Raw genomic sequence first — 23389 nt, 5'->3', positions numbered from 1 at the left:
CAAAGTGAGGAAACCCCGTATTTCAGAAAGCAGGAACAAACGTGTATCTTCTAATCTTTGGTGAGATTTGTTAACACTAACACGATGTTGTAATACTTTGCCTTCAATTGCTATAAGGCTGTATTTTATAAAGGACCTTCTATGACTTGAGTATACTATCATGAGTTGTAAAACTCCAATATAAGCAGCTGAACCCATTGACTATCCTCAAAAAACAAAACAAAACAAAAGGCAAGTTCAACTTCAGTGATGCCAGATCCAATATTGCTGTTTTGGGCATACTTTTTTCAACATTGACATATACATTCCTAATTCCTCCAGCAGCTTAATTCATTCCACTTCCTGCAAGTGTGTTCTGAAACTAATTCTCCCTGGCAGGCCCATCAGGAGGTAGTGCCGCTTGAAACAGACATTTAAAAAAGGCCAGAAGGAGGTTTTTCCATGGTTCAGGCAACCAACTGGTAACACCTGCCTTGAAATTGCCAGGCCAAAAGTATTTCTGCCTTGCTGCTAGCATGGAACTCAAGGGACTCAATCGAATGCTTGTCCAGGCTTTTCAGCAGATCTGAAACTTCTGGCGATAAAAAGATACCTCCGAACCTCACATTTAAGAAGCAAAACAGTGAATCTGAGAAAGATGCTATGTGTTTTGAAATTTTCACTGCAGGTTGTCTAATTTCATGACCTGCCAAGTCTCAGATTTAAAGTGCATGGATCGCACTAAAATCAGGATCTGGATCTTGGCACTGAGGACATACACCCATGGGCTCCATCTTGAAGTGATGAGCAATTCTATCAAAATTTCAGAAGAGAAGGCTGACACTAAATGAGATGTTTGAAGGGATATATTGACCATCCATTTCTGTGGACTAAGCTTCATTCCTGTATCAAATTGACCAGGGGTACGTTAGCTCCCAGTAAAATGCTTTCAATAGGACTTTTATTAGGAGTGAATAAAGACACAGTCTTTGAAGAACCATTTTGCATTTTAGGCACATGAACAATTATGTTATTCAATAAATGTTTGAGTGAGTTTATAGTACAGTATGCTTTCAGGTACCTTTTTCTCTATTTGAGCTATGAACAGTGCTAAGATAGGTAGGGATACATTATTATTTCCCCACCTGTAAAATGGGGACACTAAGGCTCAGAGGTTAAGTGACATTTTTAAGGTCCCTTATTTCATGATGGACAGTCTTTGGCCTAGAATTCAGACCTTCTAAGTTTGATGCTCTTTCTCTTATATTATATTATCACATGGGAAAGGACATATTGCTTAAGCATTGAGAGATTTCTGCTAATGTGGCCAGAATTTGTGAGGAGCCCAGATGATACAAAAAGGTAGCTTCATGTGTAAAATAGATCTGANTTCATGATGGACAGTCTTTGGCCTAGAATTCAGACCTTCTAAGTTTGATGCTCTTTCTCTTATATTATATTATCACATGGGAAAGGACATATTGCTTAAGCATTGAGAGATTTCTGCTAATGTGGCCAGAATTTGTGAGGAGCCCAGATGATACAAAAAGGTAGCTTCATGTGTAAAATAGATCTGAAATGTTAATTCAACATCAAGTAAGTAAATACCATCATCTCTAAGTCAGAGACCGATTAAGCACAGCAAAATCTCCTCATATCAAATTATACAAATAAAACAACAAAAACTGTGCAAGGGGAATTTGGAGCCAGACAATATGTCAACATACATATTTCTGATGAACTATTGTTTCTAGATTAAAAAATAAACAGGTGTTTTTCCACAGGTGAAATACCTTTTGATGACCTCATCGTCAACATCAAACTTTACCGTGCAACTTTAAGGTTATGCAGNAAATGTTAATTCAACATCAAGTAAGTAAATACCATCATCTCTAAGTCAGAGACCGATTAAGCACAGCAAAATGTCCTCATATCAAATTATACAAATAAAACAACAAAAACTGTGCAGCAAGGGGAATTTGGAGCCAGACAATATGTCAACATACATATTTTTGATGAACTATTGTTTCTAGATTTCAAAATAAACAGGTGTTTTTCCACGGGTGAAATACCTTTTGATGACCTCATCGTCAACATCAAACTTTACTGTGCAACTTTAAGGTTATGCACTTTGAGTGGGAATCCAGAGTCTTGACTGGGTCCCGGAATGTAAACAAGAATTAACGTTTCCAGAAAACAAAATCACTATATTAGCTTGAACTAAAAGCAGCAAAGAATCCAAGGAAATAGAGCTTTCTTTAGCTCTGAAGGGTAATGATCAATGTATATCAGGGAAGAATTCAGTCACTGTGTCACTGAGGACACACCCCTGCACCTTATTAAAGTTACATGAGGAAATTAATCCCTGCTGGGTAAGGGATCTCTCCCTTCACAAGGACAAAAGCAGCTGTCACAAGGAAAGATGGCATCTCCTGGAGGTGGATATTCTGGTGACACTGAAGGTGACAACATCCTGGCACAGAAAGTGCGGTAAGATTCACTGCACTTTTGCTTACTGCTTTCTGCTGGCCTTGCTAACAAAATTCATTCTAAAACAGGGAAGACCTTTTTCTTAATCAAATGTGGAAAGCAAAGAATGCAGTCTCTACTTTCCAAGGGTGGTGAGACTTAATGATTTTTTACAGCATGCTAAGAAGATGTGAGTTTGCTAAAAAAGGTTGTTGGGGCTACTTTGTGAACAAGGCTCCATCCATTTAAGGAGATATGTCTTCAAAATACAACTTAAAACCAGAGTAAATAGGTCAGTAAAAAAACAAAAATCATTCATGGGGCGCCTGGGTGGCACAGCGGTTAAGCATCTGCCTTCGGCTCAGGGCGTGATCCCGGCGTTATGGGATCGAGCCCCACATCAGGCTCCTCTGCTATGAGCCTGCTTCTTCTTCTCCCACTCCCCCTGCTTGTGTTCCCTCTCTCACTGGCTGTCTCTATCTCTGTCAAATAAGTAAATCAAATCTTTAAAAAAAATCATTCAGATCAAATGCACCAAAGTTTTCCCACTTACCTCAACACCTGATTAAATTCTTTAAATGTCTTCTGTTACTCATATTAGAAGACACAACCTCTTTTTGAGTGAGTGGGTATTACAAAGCCCTTCACAAGCCCCATCTCATTTTTTCTTTCCTCCCTTCCTTCCTTCTTTCCTTCCTTCCTTCCTTCCTGACCCTGAGATCAAGACCTGAGCTGAGATCAAGAGTCAGACGCTTAACCAACTGAGCCACCCAGGCCTCTCCCCATCACATTTTTTTAGTGGAGCCTATTTACTGTCTCCCATAACTCATGACTATATTCTGAGTACCAAGTGACATACTTAAGTTACTCAGAGTTGTTTCATCAGTTGAAATTTGGTAAACCTTTTTGTATCCCTGGTTGCTACCCTAGCTGGCTATTTTAGGTGTGGCCTTCTGATTATTTCTACTTATAAAGATAAAATAGATAAATAAACCATAACTTAATACACATTTTTCTCTTCCTTGCGTATTAAGTTATATTTCCTTTATCCGCTTTTTCCTCTCCTTCCTCTTCCTTCTCCTAATTCTCCTGTGAATAAGAACCCATCGGTCTGGGATTTAGAACTGTTGGCCAAGCCAGTTCACCATCACCATCTGCAGAGCCAATTGTTCACATCCAAGATTTCTCTATCCTTTCCAAAGTCCCAACTGCTAGAAAGAAGTGTTGAAAACACCATCTGTGCTTCCAAGCGGTTCAGTTTTCTATCCAAAACTTCGGAGCATCTAAAGATCCTTCCCTCCTCTGTTGTTCCAGTAAAATGTATTTTACCACACAAATTATTAGGTGTTTAGCAGGTTTTGGGGCAGTGTGTTTGCTCTTGTTGAGTAGCACCTTCTGTCATGAATAGAAACACCCATACGACAACAGACTGGTCAATTACCCATGATAATCCACACAGTGGTCTAAGAAGGAAGTCACTAACTGCCACAATTTTTCTATTTTGGCTATATCCAGGTTTTCTCAGAACTTCTGTTGGCTTAGAAATAGTCTTTGTTGCTTACAGTTCCAGAGTATCCTGGTTTTTTCCTCTTAGGTTTAGTTTGCTCCACTGATGTGATGCTACTTCTCACCCTCCTCTCAATCATACGCCCACAGGCGCTTTGTCACAACAAAGNCTGCCACAATTTTTCTATTTTGGCTATATCCAGGTTTTCTCAGAACTTCTGTTGGCTTAGAAATAGTCTTTGTTGCTTACAGTTCCAGAGGTATCCTGGTTTTTTCCTCTTAGGTTTAGTTTGCTCCACTGATGTGATGCTACTTCTCACCCTCCTCTCAATCATACGCCCACAGGCGCTTTGTCACAACAAAGGGATGTTAAAGTTTGGTCCCCATGCAACTGACCCCAGTACCTGCATTTGATAATGCAACACAGCTTAATCGAAAACTTTTTCGTGGTCGGGAATACTGACCCAGGAAACATTTAGCCCAAAGAAAATAAAAGCCTGTTATCTATGTAGCTCCTCTTCAGCTTTAGCATGGAGAGACAACCCATGCTGTCAACGCTTTTACATAATTATTTTGGAACAAACAGAGTCTCCAAGTTTTAGCGTCACCTTGCATAGATCTTTGGAGTAACAAATAGTAACAGCAGTAACCAGAGCTTTGAAAAATGTTAAGTTCCTGTATTTCCATTCTAAGGTTTGAGTAGCTGCAGTCAGATGGATTGAGAAATCTCTATAAAGGATGTGTGAGCCAAAATATAACAATGTGCAGTTTCGTGTTGATCACAATTGAATAAGGAGGACCAATGTGGGGTTTGATGAGGGCAGGGATGACTAGACTTAATTGCTCTTTATAACAGCTGTAGTCCAAAGAAAATGGCATAAATCCTGCCATTTATAAATCTTTGTTGATACATGAGTAATTTAATGAATAATAAGTTGCATGGTTATTTTCTTAATATGAGTTTCTGGTATTTTCATATTCACTTAAATAACTTCCACCAATCTCCCATAAATAGCACTGCAAGACACAGAAGTAAGTATCACTGTACCTCTAGCAGGTAAGAACGTATTGTATGATCTCAGTATCTCATGGATGTCCCCATCACTTCAAATGGGAGATTTTAAAACCATTGTGTTATTACATAGTTGAAAAAAATCCATCTGTGGTGTTGGTGCCCTAATTGTCCCAATAAGACTGCACTGCCAGTTTTTACATTTAGATTGTGTGCCTTTTGGTGAAACACAGATTTGCTGTTCTGGTGTGTCTTTGCATTGTGCCTTTTGGGAACAGGAGTGTGAGTTTCATAAGGAAGACCAAAACGTGTCTTTGACAATACCTTTTATTTCACATCGAAGTAGCCAACTTTTGCCTTCTATTATTCATGTTTTACATTTTTCAGTCTTGGCTATTGGCATGGTATGATTCGTGGCCTCTTAGTATAACTGGAACTTCAACTGATAGAAAAAAATGCCATTTCCATTTTTGTGCATTCAGTGAGCAGATGGGGAATGCATCTGTTGATATAATCTTCTTAGCTTGAAGAGTTCTTGACCCGTCACTCAATTTTTGCCAAACATGTACACACTTTCTTGCTAGACACAATTTTCCTAAATTCCGGGTACTAATTACACCAATCCTCTCCCCCCTGCCATGAACACATATACATTTTCACAAGCTCTGATTCAGGTAATTAAATGGTCTTTCATTTAATCTTTTGTTATGTTGCATATTTATCATGGGATTCAGACAAGTTCAATCAAACTCCATAAGCAGGCAAAACAAAAAGGACGATCGGCACAATATCATCCATGTGTCTTTTGCTTCACAACACATTCAAAAACAAATGACAATCTTTTTATCTGTCAGCTAAAATAATAATCATACTCGGCACTTGCATAAATTTCATCCAAATGAGAATCTCAATCCCTTTACTTAAAGAAAGTTGTAAATCTTGTTCTACAGCTGGAGAGACTAGAATGTCGGGAGGTGAAGTGGCTTATCCGAGGTCACACAGGAATAGTACCAAGGGCTTTATTTTTGCAGGTGCATCTGATGCTTCTTAAATTACAATAAGAGAAGAATTGCAAGTCTTGAGAGTGATTACTCCAATGATCTCATTGAATTTCTGCAAACTCAGGCCTTCAGACAACTTTATTACTTTAACTGTATTACTATAATCCATTATTTATCAACCCTTTGATTGCTTTCCTCATCTATTTCCTACTTCCTGTGACAAAGTTTAATTAGTATCCAAATTGCTGTCTGGCCAAGGGATCCTCACTGCTATTAGTGAACACCAAATAAAAGTCTGTCTCATCTCAGAATACCAACTGTATAGACAGTGCTTATCAAGACAATGTATAGAGAAATCACCTGGGGATCTTGACACCATGTATATTCATATTCAGTAGGTATGGGGTGGAATTCTGCATTTCTAACAAGCTCCCGGTTGATGCCAGTGCTGCTAGTTTGTACTCTAAGGGGTCAGATCATGAGTTCCTATTATGGATCTACTCCCTTTTGTTAACTCCTCATGTACTGGTCTTTCAGTAAGAGCTGAGAATTTAGTCTAAACAGCTTTCCTCAATTCCTTTGGCAAGTCTGTAGTTGGAGTTTTCAATTTGTTTAGATCTTCTTTCATTTCTTTCAATGATATTTTGTCATTATTTGTGTACAAGTCTTGTACCTCCTCAGTTAAATTTATTCCTAAGTATTTTATTCTTTTTGATGCTACTGTAAATGGGATTGTTTTTCTTAATTTCTCTTGCTGATAGTTCATTAACAGTGTATAGAAATACAACTGATTTTTGTATATTGACTTTGTATCCTGCAACTTAACCGAATTCATTAGTTCTAACAGATTTTGGTGGAATCTTGAGGGTTTAAGGTCTTCGTGATTGTGGAAGCTGTTGTCTTTGTTCTTGGTGGCTCCCAGTAGTTGAAGGTGTCCTAAGATCTGTCAGTGTCCCAAAGTGGAGAATCATAGAGAGCTTCTAGATGCAGGTGGATTAGGGGCTGGACCCTCAGGTAGCAGCCAGGCAAGTATGCAGTCATATCTGCTCCAGGGAGAAACTAGGAGATGGGCATTTTTGCATGCTCCCTCTCTTCTGAACCTGGATATACAACCATAGAGATGTTCTTACACCCATTTTTTTTTCACTTTTTAAAATTTAAATTCAATTAATTGACATATAGTGTATTATTAGTTTCAGAGACAGAGTTCAGTGTTTCATCAGTTTTGTATAATACCCAGTGCTCATTACATCATGTGCCCTCCTTAATGTCCATCTCCCCACTCTGCTCCTCTCCAGCAACCCTCAGTTTGTTTCCTATGATTAAGAGTCTCTTATGGTTTGTCTCTCTCTGATTCCGTCTTGTTTTATTTTTCCCTCCCTTCCTCTATGAGCCTCTGTTTTGTTTCTTAAATTCCACATGAGTGAGATCATATGAAAATTGTCTTTCTCTGATTGACTTATTCCGTTTAGCATAATACCCTCTAGTTCCATCCATGGTGTTGCAAATGGCATGATTTCATTTTTTTGGATGGCTGAGTAGTATTCCATTATATATATATACCACTTCTTTATTCATTCATCTCTTGATGGACATCTGGGCTCTTTCCATAGTTTAGCTATTGTGGGCATTGCTGCTGTAAACATTGGGGTGCACATGCCCGTTTGGATCACTACATTTGTATCTTTGGGGTAAATACCTAGTACTGCAATTGCTGGGTCATAGGGTAGCTCTATTTTAACTTTTTGAGGAACCTCCATACTGTTTTCCAGAGTGGCTTCATCAGTTTGCATTCCCACCAGCAGTGTAAGAGGGTTCCCTTTTCTCTATCCTTGACAACATCTGTCATTTTCTGACTTGTTAATTTTAGCCATTCTGACTGGTGTGAGGTGATATCTCATTGTGGTTTTGATTTGTATTTCCCTGATGTCAAGTAATGTTCAGCATTTTTTCATGTGTCTGTTGTCCATTTGTGTCTTCTTTGGAGAAATGTCTGTTCATGTCTTCTGCCCATTTCTTAATTGGATTATTTGTTCTTTGGATGTGGAGTTTGATAAGTTCTTTATAGCTTTTGGTTACTAGCCCTTTATCTGATATGTTCTTACATCCATTTAAAAATTACTTTTGTTTGCTATAATCCTGTAGGACTTGGCTTTCAGAGGTAGGTGTTTTGAGGGCCCTAGTTGAGGGCACTAAGTCCAAACTCTCCAATGCTGGGAGTTAGGGGTTCTCTCTTGATTGTATGGCACTTTATCTTGGGTGGTGTTTATGGTTTATGTGTCCCAGCCTTTCCTATCTCTCTCCATGTGGGGATTTGCTCATTTACCTGGTATGGCAGAGTCATTCAGCTTTTTTAGAAAATTATTTCTGTTTTTATATTTCTCTCGGAATTATTCTGTGTACAGATGTACGTTCAGTGTGTCGGTAGGAGGAAGGAAATTCAGAAGCTTATTATGCTGTCATTTTGAGGCATTTGTTATCTATTTTATGTGTTTTAACCCACTGTATTTGTTTAAAAAATTTATTTATTTGCCAGAGAGAGAGAGAGAGTACAAGCGGGGGAGTGGCAGGCAGAGGGAGAAACAGGCTGTCCATTGAGAAAGGAGACTGAGGTGTGACTCGATCCCAGGACCCTGGGATCATGACCTGAGCAGAAGGCAGATGCTTAACCGACTGAGCCACCCAGGCATCCTAACCCCATTGTATTTGCTATCCTTACCAAAATTACCCCATGTTTGGTGAGTGGGAGACCCTTTGTTTTGGCTCCTGAGCTCTTTTGACATCATCCTAGTAGTGTTTGATAGTTTTCTTGTTGACTTGTACACTAAGGTGTCCTAGACATATGTGTATTTCATGTCCCCAGAAGTGGAAACAGCTATTTAAAGAGACTCTGGTTTCTTTTATTGGGAAATTTTATCTGAGACTATAATTGATGGATAGAGATACTCACTGTTATTGGGTTGGTCATTGTTTATACTTCTTTTCTGTTGAAAGGGTTTGGAAATGTATGCATGTACAAGATACTACATAGATTTATATTAGTATTACTAATTCTATTTCAGGATTACAGGGTTTTAACATTTTATATATTACATTTGTATCTCCTTTACACTGTGATTTCTCTGGTTATTGAGATATAGAAGATGATAGAGTTAGGATATCCCATAATGACTCATTTGCTTTATACCCCATTATACATACAACAGTTGCAGTATATCAATACCAGTACTGTCATCACAAATTATGATTACTGAAAACAGTTTAAAAATTTGGGGGGAGGCATAGTCTATTCTAATTTTCTCCCCACTCCCCTTTCAATGGTTCATCCATATTTATATTGTCAGAGCATATGGCTTTTGACAACATAATACCTTCTCTTCTTTAACTTTCATTTAGACTTAGTACTATAAATAAGTACAGTTTTAATGTTGATGAACTTGTCCTATGACAATGTCTTTCAAATTATCTTGGTTTTTTGAATCTTGTTCTCAAGAACGTACTTCAGGAAACGTATATGGGAACAATATTCCTTGAGTTATTTCATGTTAACAGTTTGGTACCTGATAGTCATTTTTGCTGCATATAAAATCCTTAGTTTACATTTTCTTTACATTTTGTATATTTTGTATGTTACTCCATTCTCTTGCATAAAGTGTTGCTGTCTAAAAGTCTAACAACAGTCTAGATTTTTACCATGTACATCCCTTATAAGATCTTTTTTTATCTAGATACCTAATGAATATTTTTTCTTAAAGTCCAGTAATTTCACTAGCGTGTGAGATTACAATATGCAGCTTCAAAAAACCTTTTTTTTTGTGGTAATTTTAGGGGACTTTTTTTGGATTATTATTCTTAGTGTTTGTTTGGTTCCCTGAATTTGGCTTTCTTCTTCTGAGACTTGTATTTTTTGTATGTTAGAGCTTCTTTGTTTATCTTTAATATTTGACACTTTCCTTCAAATACTTTCTAAAAAAAATCTCTTCATAGATTAGATGCTTTAAACTTTTCTTCTTTTTCACAATCTATTTTGGCATTATTTGTTTATTTGCTCTTGTATTGCTTCCAATTTAGGCAATTTTTACAATGATCTTTTTCTCACTTCTAATTCTTTCTTAAATGTTTTTCTCTAATTCTTGAGTTCTATTACTTCATGAAATAGGAAAGAAAAACTTTAAAGGATAAAAAATTTTAAGTTTCTTTAAAGCACAACATCTGAAACATAGAAACATGCTATTATTTACTTAATACGGATAATAGTTATTTGGATATCTGTTATTTTATCAATATCTATATGTTTAAAATGGCTCATGGTTAAAAAATAAAAACAAAATATTCAGTATGTACACTGGAACCTCTCATTTTAAAAATACATCTATATACATGTAATTCCTTTAAAAATCCCCAAAATATTTTATCTGAAAAATAAAACTGATTTTTATTAATTGTTTCTCCTTTATCTCTGGTTGTTATAAATTCAATGACTGATTTTTAATTACTGCAAATCAGTGTCCAAAAACAAACAAACAAACTCCAAAGGAGTATATTCCTATTTAAATGAATGCAAAGGCTCTTCTTTTACTTTAAGGCAACTGAACAATGAACACCCCAGTGAGAAAGACTCATTCAGCAAGGTCTAGCATCATGAAACCATGGTACCTAATGCTTGTTAAGAGGTCTAGAAAGAGTTTCCTTTTAACCGTTGGCAGACACTTTCCCCAAATCAAGCTTTTTTGATAATGGAGTTTTAAACAAAAACACATTTCCCTATCAAACTCTTTAATAAATGCTATTTGAATAGAACTCCTTTATCTCCAGGGCTGAGTGTATTCAGTTTAGTGAGTGGGCTTTCAGATCATCAACTGAAGTCAGTATAAGGCTGTAGTAACAGTGTTTTGTTACCAGTTATCAGATTTGATTTAAAAATACATTTTAAAAAATCAGCATATTACCAGTAGACTCCTCCCCATCTATCATTTTATTTGCTTTAAAATGTACTCCTTTTCTTTTCTTTCTTTCTTTTTCCGGATTTGAAAATGCTAGCATGTGGAATAGTCATCAGTGGGAAACACATATGAGAAAGCATATTTGGGAAATGTATATCTCCCCTTGAATAAACATATAGTATATTTTCTTAGGCTTTTTGAAAAGCCCTTTCTAAAATTATCATATCTTAAAATTATCTGTCCATGATTAAATCAAATATTACATTTAAGTATATATGGGTAACTTAAGGAAGCAAAGACTCAAGTCTTAATGTGGGTATCTAATATTTCAGAAGGAAATATTTCCAGTGCACACCAAGGATGGCCTTCTTTAAAATCTAATCCAATAAAAAGAAAACCCACTGAACTGGGATTCAGGTCTTGTTTTTAGGCATTTCTATACCTCTTACTGCATATGTAATTATCTCTGGGCCTCAATTTACTCATCTGTGATGGAAGCATCTCACATGATGGGATTTCTAGTGTCTCTTCAAACTTAAAACTGGAATTTAATTTTTCTCTTCTATTCAATGTTCTAATGTCTGATGGTTAAAATAGATATAATGCATAATTCAGCATTTTTATATATTCATCACCATAAATGTGTGTCCACCTGATGCCAATCATAGCAAAGAAAGAAGGCAGATAAAGATTCTTGTCCTCATTCTAATGGGAGGATAAAGACAATGAAAAAGTAGATAAATGAACTATGTACCATAACAGAGGTTTGATAGGCTATGAGGGAAAACAAATTTGGAAGTAAATGTGGGGAGAGGGGACTTTTATTTTAAAAAGACTGGTCAAGGAAGACCTCATTGAGAAGTTGACATTTGAACATAGGCTTGAAAGAGGGAAGAGAGCTGTCTATGCAGATTTTGGGGAAGAGCTTTCTGAACAGAGAGAACAAATACAAGATCCTCAGGTGCTGTCATAAACTAAATCATGATAGACAATAATGTCTGTTCTGGAAATGTCATCTGTAGGGCACTGGGATCATTTGTGGTTATCTTTAAGAAATTGGGACAAGAACAATAGCTAAATTGTGGAAGGAGCCGAGATGCCCTTCAACAGATGACTGGATAAAGAAGATGTGGTCCATATATACAATGGAATATTAGTCATCAGAAAGAATGATTACCCAACATTTGCAGCAACATGGGCGGGACTGGTGGAGATTATGATAAGTGAAATAAGTCAAGCAGAGAAAGATAGTTATCATATGGTTTCACTCATTTATGGAACATAAGAAATAGCTGGGAGATCAGTAGGAGAAGGAAGAGAAGAATGAAGAGGGGGTAAACAGAAGAGGGAATGAACCACAAGAGACTATGGACTCTGGGAAACAAACTGAGGGCTTCAGAGGGGAGGGGGGTGGGGGATTGGGATAGGCTGGTGATGGGTATTAAGGAGGGCACGTATTGCATGGAGCACTGGGTGTTATACACAAATAATGAATCATGGAACACTACATCAAAAACTAATGATGTACTGTATTGTGACTAATATAACATAATAAAAAATTATTATAAAAAAAGAAACTGGGACAAGAGAAAGGGGAAGTGGCAAAGGAAGTTAATCATGACAATTAAGTGTCTGTATTTCATGTCATATGAGTAAAGTTTCAAGGAAGAGAGAGCATTTAGGGAAGAGGAAAATATACCACAGAGTGGGGAGGGAGAGAGATACTAGCTACCTTCAAAATTTAAAGTATTTTCATTAAAAAAAATTATGTAGCTTTTCTATGCAACTCAAAGGAGACAGAGTAGGAAATATTAATAAAAGGTTTTACAGAGACTTACATGAGCTAAACATAGATAATAGGTTTCTAATAGCTAAAGTAATTGAGGAATGAGGTTGGCTGTCATCAGAAGCATTGGGGAATTTTTTTTTTAAGATTTATTTATTTTAGAAAGAGAAAGGAGGGGAGAAAGAGAGTGGGGAGTGGGGAGGAGGGTGAGGGAGATAGAGAATTCTCAAGCAGACTCCCTCCTGAGCACAAGCCCAACACGGGGCTCCAAGGACCCAAAGATCATGACCTGAGCTGAAATCAAGAGTCAGAAGCTTAGCCAACTAAGCCACCAAGGTGCCTTGCATTTGGAGAATTTTTGTTTTTATTTTTTTTTAAAGATTTTATTTATTTATTTGAGAGACATAGAGAGAGAGAACATAAGCAGAGAGAGGGAGAAGCAGACTCTCTGTTGGGCAGGGAGCCCGATACAGGGCTCGATCCCAGGATCCTGAGACCATGACCTGAGCTGAAGGCAGATGCTTGACTGAGTGAGCCACCCAGGCACCCCCGGAGAATTTTTAAAAGTACAGATACCCAGTCCCAACTCTAGAGTTCTGAGATTCAGTTAGTCTATGCTTGGCCAAAGGAATAGTTATTTTAAAAATATTTATTAGTATTAAATGTATTTTATATATTAATTTGTAAAAGTATCTATAATCATGTAAAAAATTCTAGAGAATCTGAAAGCACAACTAGGTTTGGGAACTGCTGGTATAGCTTTTTCTGGGGGCATAGTGAGCTCCTTACTACAGAAAATGTTCAGGCAAAATAACTTACTAATCACTTCAGAAATAAAAATCCCATATTGGGAGGTAAGCCAAAATAGGTGGCCTCTGAGATAGCTCTCAAATTTCAGATTTTATGATTCTATCACATTATTAAAATACAATAATATCAAAGCTAAGGTTGCTTAAATATTTGTTCCAGGACAATTCTTTAACCCATTATTTATAAAAATTGATTATTTCAAATTCTATCCAATCATATGGTCATATAAGCATAAAAAGGAACTCTGACTAATTTAGTATTGATTTATGATATTGTGTTTATTTCTAATTGGGCACAAGTAAATGGGAAGTGTCAGTTCCCATTTGTCTAGGTGACTGATGTTTCTCTAACAAAAAGAAAGAAAAAAATCCCCAAACCCTCCCAAGTTCATATATGCTTATATTCTAGTACTGAACAATGGACTTACTTGAGATACAGGACATTCTGTAAAGTCTGAGTACATTCATTCTGTAAAGTTGTACTTCAGTAAAGTCTGAGTACTTTAACAACAACGTTAGTAATAACAATAACAATGGTAATAATTTTGAGGAAATTCACAGATTTTTTTTGAGATATAATCAAAGTTTTTTCAAGAGCCTTGGGGAAAGAAGAAATGTACACATGAAAGTAACATAAAAGTTTATAAAAGCAAATACTGAATGGCAAGGTTAGAAAGTAGGTGTTAAAGCTCAGAGAAGGGACTTAAGAATTGGCATTCATCATGGAAGAATCAAGAGAATTAATAGGAGATTGGAGGCAGAATCAGAGCCTTTTGAAAGATGTATGATGTTCTCATTTTTAAAAGGGGGAAATTTATGCATTAGGGGAGGATAAGAAAGAAAAAGTTCCCCATAATCCTTTCCAACCATAAGATTCTATAAAAAAAATTCTAATGCTATCCGCAGCTGCTGGATTGGATCAATTATTGAACTTAATTTTCCTATTGATGAATGGAAAATGGCAGAGGGTGTGTTCTTTTAAAAATTTATCAACTTATGGGGCTCCTAGATGGTGCAGTCAGTTGGGCACCAGACTCTTGGTTATGGCTCAGGTTGTGGTCTTGGGGTCATGGGTGTCATGGTCAAGCCTCGTGTCTGGCTCTGGGCTCAGCATGGAGTCTGCTTAAGACTCTGTCTGCCCACCTCCCCACCCCCCTGCTTGTGTTCTCTTCCTTGCTCTCTCTCTCAAATAAATAAATCTTTAAAATAAAATTTCAACTTACAAATTATTTAGGAAATATGGAGGGGTGGGGAAACATCCATGTCCATCTTTTTAAAAAATACCCAGTTATTCTGAAGCTATCAGTCAGTAGCCAGTTAATAACTAGCTACCACTAACTGGCTAATTACTAGTAATAAGTAATTAATAACCGATTGTTTAAATTTCCTTTGAATTTTTCTGTACTTGCTTGAATATACAGTAACTCATTTTACTGAATATTTCCCATTTTTATTCCTAGAATAGATCCAGTTTCCAACCAATTCCGCTCCTTGGAGGCTGACTTGTATGAACTCCATCAACAGGCTCATTGGCTCTTTGACATCTGGTTGGGTTTGGCCATTGTAGAACATCAGCAGATCGGAGGGTGGTAGGAGAGGGAGGTCGGGGTATATGTTCCTCTGGCTGCTTCCCTGCAGGGTTGAGGTGGGCAGAAGGTCACAGAGGATCCCAACAAAAGATCACAACTCCTTTCAGGTGGACTTCTCCACCCAACTTCCTCTGACTCAAGATTCTATAACCACTCTCTACTCTGACCCCTTCAGACCTAGGGGTTGTAGTGAACTTCTGCTGTTATTATTCCCCACAGTGGGGGGGGGCAGTTCTATCCTTTGTGATTTCCCTACACTCAACTAACTTCTTTGTAAATACTCCTTTTATTCAACCCTGCTCAAATTGCTCATTTGGAATGTGGCATTGGTCTCCCTTGTATCCTTACCGACATGTCCAATTAGTCCCTCTATTCAAAATAAGAAGAGGCCTATATATAAGTAATCACAGGCCAGGAAGACAAAAACAGCTAATATCCAAAAGCTGTATCCATGTTAAATTCACACTTCACAGGATAAACTTTTGAGTGGCATTTTTTTTTTCTTTTGGGAGATCCTCACTATTCTTTAGGGTATGTACGTATGTATTATCAGTTAATCTCTCATGAGAGCTACAAATCTACCTAGCCATACAGGCTTGAGAACTGAAAATAAGCAAAAAGCATCCTGCAAATCATTAAATAATTGGGTTTATTCCAGTGTAGAAAGTTATGTCCACAAAATGTAGCATTATAATCAATAATACTTATGTTTTAAAATGAAAAATGCAGAATGGTTTGCCAGCAGTTAAATGGATTTTGTTTTTCTACGTCAGAAAGTGAACGTGCAGCCTTTTTTAAGATTTTGCTTTTGTGAATTGATGGTCAGGAATGCATATGTGATCATGATGAAGGAGAAAATAGATCTCACAGTCAGATCTTGGAATGGCCTGGCAATTCTGTCAGTGCATTTTGGTTGAACCAATTGTCAACGAGAAGATGTAATAATAACAGTAATTCAGAGGACTGAGGAATACCCTTTACCATAAGGTATTACTCATGTAGGTTTCACTGTGTGAATTATCAATAGAACTCTAAATTTTCATAGCCATGTAGAAAAGTAGTAAAGCAACTCTTAGGTAAGGAACAACTTCTGTTCCTGCTATTCTATTTCTTTGACTGAAGGAGACTTCACTGATCTCATGATACAAATTCATAGATATGACCTCAAAATCACAAAGAATGAAAGAAAAGATAAACTGGATATCACCAAAATTAATACTTCAGTGCTTCAAAGAAAATGTTTAGAAAACAAAAAGGCAACTTCAATAATGGGAGAAGAAAACTGCACATCATAACTTGCATCTAGAATACATACAGAATTCTTACAACTCAATTTTAAAGTGGGTAAAGATCTGAATAGACGATTTTCCAAAGAATGAACACATGGGAAGACGCTCAATATTATTAGCTACGAAGGAAATGGAAGTGAAAACCACAGTGAAATACCACTTCATACGCTCTAGTATGGTTATAATAAAAAAGTCGTGTAACAAATAAAAAATCGTCGGCAAGGAAGTAGAGAGCATGGAACCTTCCTATACTGCTGAATGTAAAGTGCTGCTGCCATTTGGGAAACAGTCTGGCAGTTTGTCAAATGTTTAAACATAGAGTTGATCCAGCAATTCCACTTTACCCAAGAGAAATTAAAACATGTCCACACAAAAACTTGTGTGAATGTCTTAATAAATGTTCATGCAACATTACTCATATTAGCTAAAAAGTGGTAACAACACAAATGTCCATCAGCTGATGAATGAATAAGCAAAAAGTGGTATAGCCACACAATGGAATATTACTCAGGTATAAAAACAAATGAAGTACGCCCACATCACAACATGGCTGAACCTTGAAAACATTATCCTAAATGACAAAAGCCAGTCAGAGAGGACCATACCATATGACTCCATTTATATGAAATGTTCAAAATAGGCAAATCTATGGGCAGAGAACGTAGGTTAATAGGGTTGAGGGTACGGGAACTTCAGGCGTTACGGGTGATGGCTATATGGTATGGAGTTTCTCTGTGGGGTAATAAAATGGTTTAAAATTGATTATGGTGATGAATGCACAACTCTGAAAATACTAAAAGCCTTCAAATTATACACTTTATTTTTTTATTTTTTAAAGGTGTTTTTAAAGATTTTATTTGTTTATTTGCCAGAGAGACAGTGAGAAAGGGAGCACAAGCAAGGGAAGTGGGAGAGGGAGAAGCAGGCTTCCCACTGAGCAGGGAGCCCGATGTGGGGCTCGATCCCAGGACTCTGGGATCATGACCTGAGGCAAAGGCAGAGGCATAACGGTTGAGCCACCCAGGCACCCCTCTATTCTAATTTTATATTGAGTATTTTCATAGCAAATAAAGTGTCAGGTAAAAAGTAGTCATTTTCATGATCAAATGGTTCCCTTAAATCCATTCATTTTCATTTTCTCCCCCATAAGCACTGAGACTAATTCTCTCCTACTACTCTGCACTGGGCAGGAGGGAGCAGGGGGTGCTAACTTGAAAGTCGCCTTCTGTTGAACGGAAGTATAACCTTGTATAAGGAGAGAATGAGCATTTGACCCCTTATTAACAGAAGACATCATGCCGGGTGCTTTATATATGGTATCAAGTCCTCGCAACAATCCTGTATTGCAGATTTTATCATTACGACTTAACAGAGGAAAAATCTGAACTTAGGGAAGGTGAACACTTTGCTGAAGTCAGACAGTTAATTTTATGAATAGACATCCGAATATTTTTCTTTCTCCAAAGCTTATTCTCTTTCTCTACTAGTGTGTTTTATGTCCTATGCCTGCTGTGGCAGAGCACGCAGCTTCCCCTGTAGGCTTTGCCACAGAATCTTTCTGGGTCAGCCAGATTTCAGAAATGAGGAAATATTCTAACCCTTACCTACAAACCTTTTCAGAAATGGAGCATTTGACTTACACAGCCCATGGCCCCCACAGTGACATTTTGTTGTTATTTTTAAACAATTTCCTTAGAATCGCACTATTTCTTTGTTGCTATAAAGCAATGACAATGTTTTCAAAAGCGTTCTAATATTAGCAGCTGCCCTACATGTTTTAAACTCTCTTCCCTGTTCTGTGAATGTAGGTTATTCCCAACATTATTCCTTTTCTGATTTTTGTTCTGTACTTAGCCAGCTAATTATGAAATCCACACTTCAATGAACAATTTCTTTATATCTTAAATGTTTAAGCAAATATTAGAATGGGGTTGTTGCCATGTTCTCAAACTTAATACAACACTTGACATGCCCCACATATACTGGGGATTGACCTTTTTATTAAAGAGTTATTGTTATGCAGTACATCCCATGTTCATTATCAATTCTTCTCTTGTTTACTACTAGCAAGGAATAGAATAAATGAAGAATAAAGCAATCAAATGATCACATGGTTGAGTGGTAGGATACAGGTGAAATTGAAAAATTAGGCTTGGATTTTAAAAGGTAGATTTTTTTCTGCTACAAAAACAACATTGGTTTATAGGAGATATGAGGAAAAAACAGGTAGGAGGTTGGAAGAAAGATAATTTTACGGTTTGAAACCAATTTGTATTTTCATTCTGCTTGTCAGTGGGTTTTAATGCACCAAAGGGTCAAGACTGTACAAATTATGTGTAAAGGATAAGATTTTCTTACTTAAGCTTCAACCATGAAGAAATCAGGTATTTCCTTTAAGGAAAAACTAATTCTTTAGGGAAGGATAATTGGACCACTGATATTTTAACTTGCCCTTTTTATTTCAACATATGGCAAGATAAAAAGATTTATGTCATCTCACTAGAAAAGCAATCATGAATACCGAATCACACTGGGGAAATATTTTGTTTTTCAAGTGGTTATCTGTTTTAACATATCTACCGCTGGCTCACATTGTCAAAGGAAAATCATATAGTGTGTGGATTTACAACTGTGACTTGGGAAAATATGTACATTCCAAAAGGTGAAGATATAAACACATTTCTTTCCCCAGAATAATCACTAAATCCAATATTTTGAGCTAAGATATTGATCAGTTTTTAAAACCATTAAATGATCTCAGATGTGAGGGAAAAGAATTCAAATGGTATTAATGGGTGCTTTTAGCCGAGAACAATATTTGAAAAGAAATTATTTAATAGAACTTCCTCCAACAAGGTATTTAGTTGTTTTGTTTGTTTTGTATTGTTTTGGTGAATTTTTAACAAGAGGTTATTTAGATAATCCAGGGTTTGTGCAAATCCTTGTGATTTAAGGAGTTTCAATCTGGTTAATTTTCCATTTTTATCTATCTTGTTAGTCCACCCGTTGGAGCTCTTACGTCTTGTTAGCAAAAATTACACTTCCAGAGAGAGTGGGCGCACAAGCAGGGATGGTAGTAAATCGTAAATCTTCACTAAGCTGAAGACACACAGGTTTAAGAAAAACTGATTATGATTATATGATTTCATTTTTCACAAATCTCATCAGTGTAAGTAACTGGCTACATTTTTTTGCTAAGATCTCATCAAATAATATAAAACTTTAGTCCTAGAAAGGGACTGTCTGTGCCTGTCCACATGTCCTTGCCTTAGGCCAACCCTGAAGGTCACCAAAGACAGGTCCAGGTCTTCCTGCATATTCCTGTCTGAAGAAGCTTTTGAGTCTCCTCTGCAGCTAGGCCTGCATGAAGAGCTAGAGAAGCAGTCTCTTCGGAACCACCCTTAATTCCCCCTTTCCTTGCCTTATGGTGGAACAGTTTTGAATTGTCCTATACACTCTCTCAGTGGGCCCCAGCAGGATTGAGCCCCAACTGCTTACAGAGTTAATTATCTCACTAGCACACCTTTATTTATGTGCTTTACTTTCTCATCTGTCTTACTTCTCTACTCCTTCATTTTGCTTTCTGGACCACCTCCCAAATAAACTATTTGCACCCAAATTCTTTTCTCGAATCTGTTTTCTTATTTTTTTTTAATTAAAATTTTTTGGGAGGGCATCCAAATTAGGACAGTAATTCAGAAATTACCTTCTCGATTTATATGAAATGGCCAGAAGAGGAAAAAGTAGGTGAGTGAGTACCTACGGCTGGATGTGGGAACAGAAATTAATCATAAATGGCAATGAGAAGTCTTGTTGTGGGAGAGGGTGGACGTGGGGGGGGGTGGGAGTTGATAAAAGTATTCTAAAACTGATACGATGACAGTTGAACCACTCAATAAAATTACTAAAAACCATTGAACTGTACACTTGAAATGGGTGAATTTTATGATATGTAAAATACATTTTAATAAAGTTGTTAAAAAAATTACCTGATTTTACATGGATAGATGGTACGATCCAGAGAGGTAAAGTGCTCAAAGTTACACAGCAAAAATATGTCAGGGAAAGGAAGAGTATTTCAGGCCATTTTGATTACTCTGAGAAATAGCATTCATCTTTGGATTAATCATCTTGCTTTAACTCATTAAAAATTCCATGAAAAAAGTGAAAAAGCACCAGTTACATCAAGTATCAATACATTTATGATGCTAATTAGTACCATTATCATNTACATTTATGATGCTAATTAGTATAATTATCATTTATTTAGTGCTTACTTTATGCTAAATGATTTGCCTGTACTATCTCAATTTTACAATGGGCCATAAGGCAGGCATAATTATTGTCCTCTTCTTAAACATGGGGAAATAGAGCATGAGAGAGGGTAAGTAACTCGTGAAAGGTCACATAACTCATATGGCTCAGTGGGAATTCATCCACAGTGGTCTGACACCAGAGCACATGCCTATAATTACTCTATTATACCGCTTTTGCTGGCAACTAGGATTTATAGCTCTTACCATTCCAGAGTGACCAAAGAAAGAGAAAGCTCCATACCTCACTGTTGAGTTTATTTATTTGCTGTTTGGTCTCCTCTGCTTTAATGAAGAGAACAGCAGCTCCAATCTCTGGGTCTGAAAAGTGGAACACACACAGAATGAGTCCTTTAGCAATAAACCTCATATTTGAGGATTGGGACAGGTGGAATGGAGAAGGAAGCCTAAGCTACCACCTTTACCTTTTCCTGACGCCTGTGCATTGTAGGTTCTGTCTCCCTGGGATTGGAATGCTTCTAGTAATCCTCTGGATCGTGCCTGAAATACTCCTTGAAACTAGGCACACATCATGGTGGGGACTGTGACCACACTGATTGGATGTGTCCATGGCAAATCTTCCTTTCCCCTGAACACAATCACCACCATGTTCCAAGATGGCACAGTTTCTCTTTTTTGACCATTCTCTAAAAATACATCACAGTCAATACCTAAACCATAGAAAAGGGGTGTTCTTTTCCTCCTCTTTTTCCCCCAAATATTAATTCCTGTGCCCATGAGAACATTTCCCCCCCACTTCTATTTCAGGTGCTAAACTCCACTGCAGGTTTCCTATCTCCTCCTGTGTTGCTCTAAAAGATAGTATCTCCCATTTCCTGGTTCTCTTATCTCCACTTTTTCTTTACTTTATTCTTCCAAATACATTTATTTCTGTCTGCGACAAAAGTATAGATGAATCACTGCTAGCTGGAGCGGAAAGGAATGAATGATACATATATGAATTTCTGCTAGCTGGAGTGGAAAGGAATGAATGATACATATATGAATTTCTGCTAGCTGGAGTGGAAAGGAATATATATATATATATTATATAGGTTGTTTATATTTATTACCTAAATATATTTATATAAAATGATATGACCATCCTAATACCCTACTTCTGGTAAATTATGGGTAGAAAACTTGTTGTGGAAGAAAAAAGTCACTGAAATCAATCCAAAGTGACAAAGTAGTAGAAGCTCACTTTGCAAAGAATTTTGCAAAGTTAACCTATTAATTCAGTGAATGACTGGAGAACATAGACAGCAGGCTAAGTGAAAAAAGATAATATAATTGAGCCTCATGGAGCTTAGAGTCTAGCTGGGAAAAGACAGATTTAAAAAGCAATTAGGCAATAGATTTGGATTTCACACTAAGGGCACCAGGAAGCCATCGTAGGGTTTTAAGCATAGGATCAGAGTTACAAGAATAAACTTGTATTTTTAAAAGTTTACTCTGTATGGAGAGCAGTGTGAGGCCAGAGAAGAGACTTTGGTTAGCAATGCAGGCAAGAGATGGATGTGGCAAGGAAAAGTATGATGGCAGTAAGGATACAAAGTCTTAGAATTGAGGGTTTAGGAGATAGAGCCAAGAAAATTTGTTGCTTGAGTGCATGAGTATTGGGGTGGGTGTTGGGAAAAGAAGAGGAGGCTAAGGAAGTGGTGGGACCAGAAATAGGTGGATGGGCGTGGTGAGGCTCTGTGCATCATCTCCAGGTCTAGGTTACTCAGTAAGGAAATCTTCCAATTGGAAGCTACCATCAACTTTCATAGCAGATACATCAGTGTGACTAGAACTATGATTTCTGTGCCTCTTTCCCCAGAGTAACATCAGCACAGGTAAGTCAATTGAATCAGGATTGTCGACTGAAATCTTCACCTCTTCCTTCCCTGTGCACACTCCCCCACTTCCCCTAGAGACTTACAAGGACCCTTCCATTTCCCCAGAAGATGATGAGTGCCAGGAAGTAGGACCGTTGATTGAAATGGAACACTGGTATTCTACCAAAAGAAGAAACACCCCCAAGACCGTACATTCAAAACTTTTTATTGGGCTTGGCTTTGTTCATGGAGGTATTCACTAATTGGTAGTAGATCCTGACACAAGGATCTCAGAGCTGAGTGGGAAAGGGAGGACAGAGTTGGCAGGGGACTGCTAGCCTTTCATCTGGTAGTTCGCTGGTAAATTGTCTTGGATAGCCTATGCTTGCCCATTATTCTCTCTTTATTAACTGAAGGTATGTCTTCTTTAGAATTTACTTGTCATTTCTGGCCTTCATTATGTTGATAGATTCTTTTTTATGGGTGATGAACTCAAGAAGGCAAGGGAGAGGGAGGAGGCTGGGCTAGGTTTGGGGGTACCCTTACATTAATTCACCATCACTAGAGGGTAGTGCTTCACATAGTCCTCCATCATTTCCAAGCTTCTTACATCCTTCTGAAGTTGTTTATCCTCTGACAAAATGCAAATACATAATCTCTCATCGATTAGTTGGTTAAAAATAACCAGTGTTCCTACAGTGTAAAACCCACACAGCTTTTCCTCTGGGTGATGTTGTTTTTGTGGATTAGTCTGCATTTGTAAAGAAAACATGGTCACCCTCTAACGAATAGCAGATATTTGAGTCTCCTGACACACCATTTACCTGGGCTGGTAAATGGCAGAACAGCCTGGATGGAGGAACAATTACAAAT

General features: G+C 37.3%; 1 protein-coding gene across 2 annotated transcripts in view; it reads right to left on the bottom strand.

Annotated features, from left to right (window-relative positions):
• The window catches only part of KCNH8 (potassium voltage-gated channel subfamily H member 8), a 365555-nt gene that overhangs the window by 4533 nt on the left and 337633 nt on the right, over positions 1 to 23389 (bottom strand). For both annotated transcript variants that reach the window (XM_002924147.4, XM_034662055.1), the window contains exon 15: positions 20941 to 21017. In XM_002924147.4, the coding sequence (XP_002924193.1) occupies positions 20941 to 21017 (77 nt within the window). The remainder of the gene's footprint in view (positions 1 to 20940; positions 21018 to 23389) is intronic.

This window comes from Ailuropoda melanoleuca, chromosome 6, assembly GCF_002007445.2.
Source record: "Ailuropoda melanoleuca isolate Jingjing chromosome 6, ASM200744v2, whole genome shotgun sequence".
NCBI classification, from domain to species: domain Eukaryota; kingdom Metazoa; phylum Chordata; class Mammalia; order Carnivora; family Ursidae; genus Ailuropoda; species Ailuropoda melanoleuca.
This window is presented reverse-complemented; position numbering and strand designations above follow the sequence as displayed.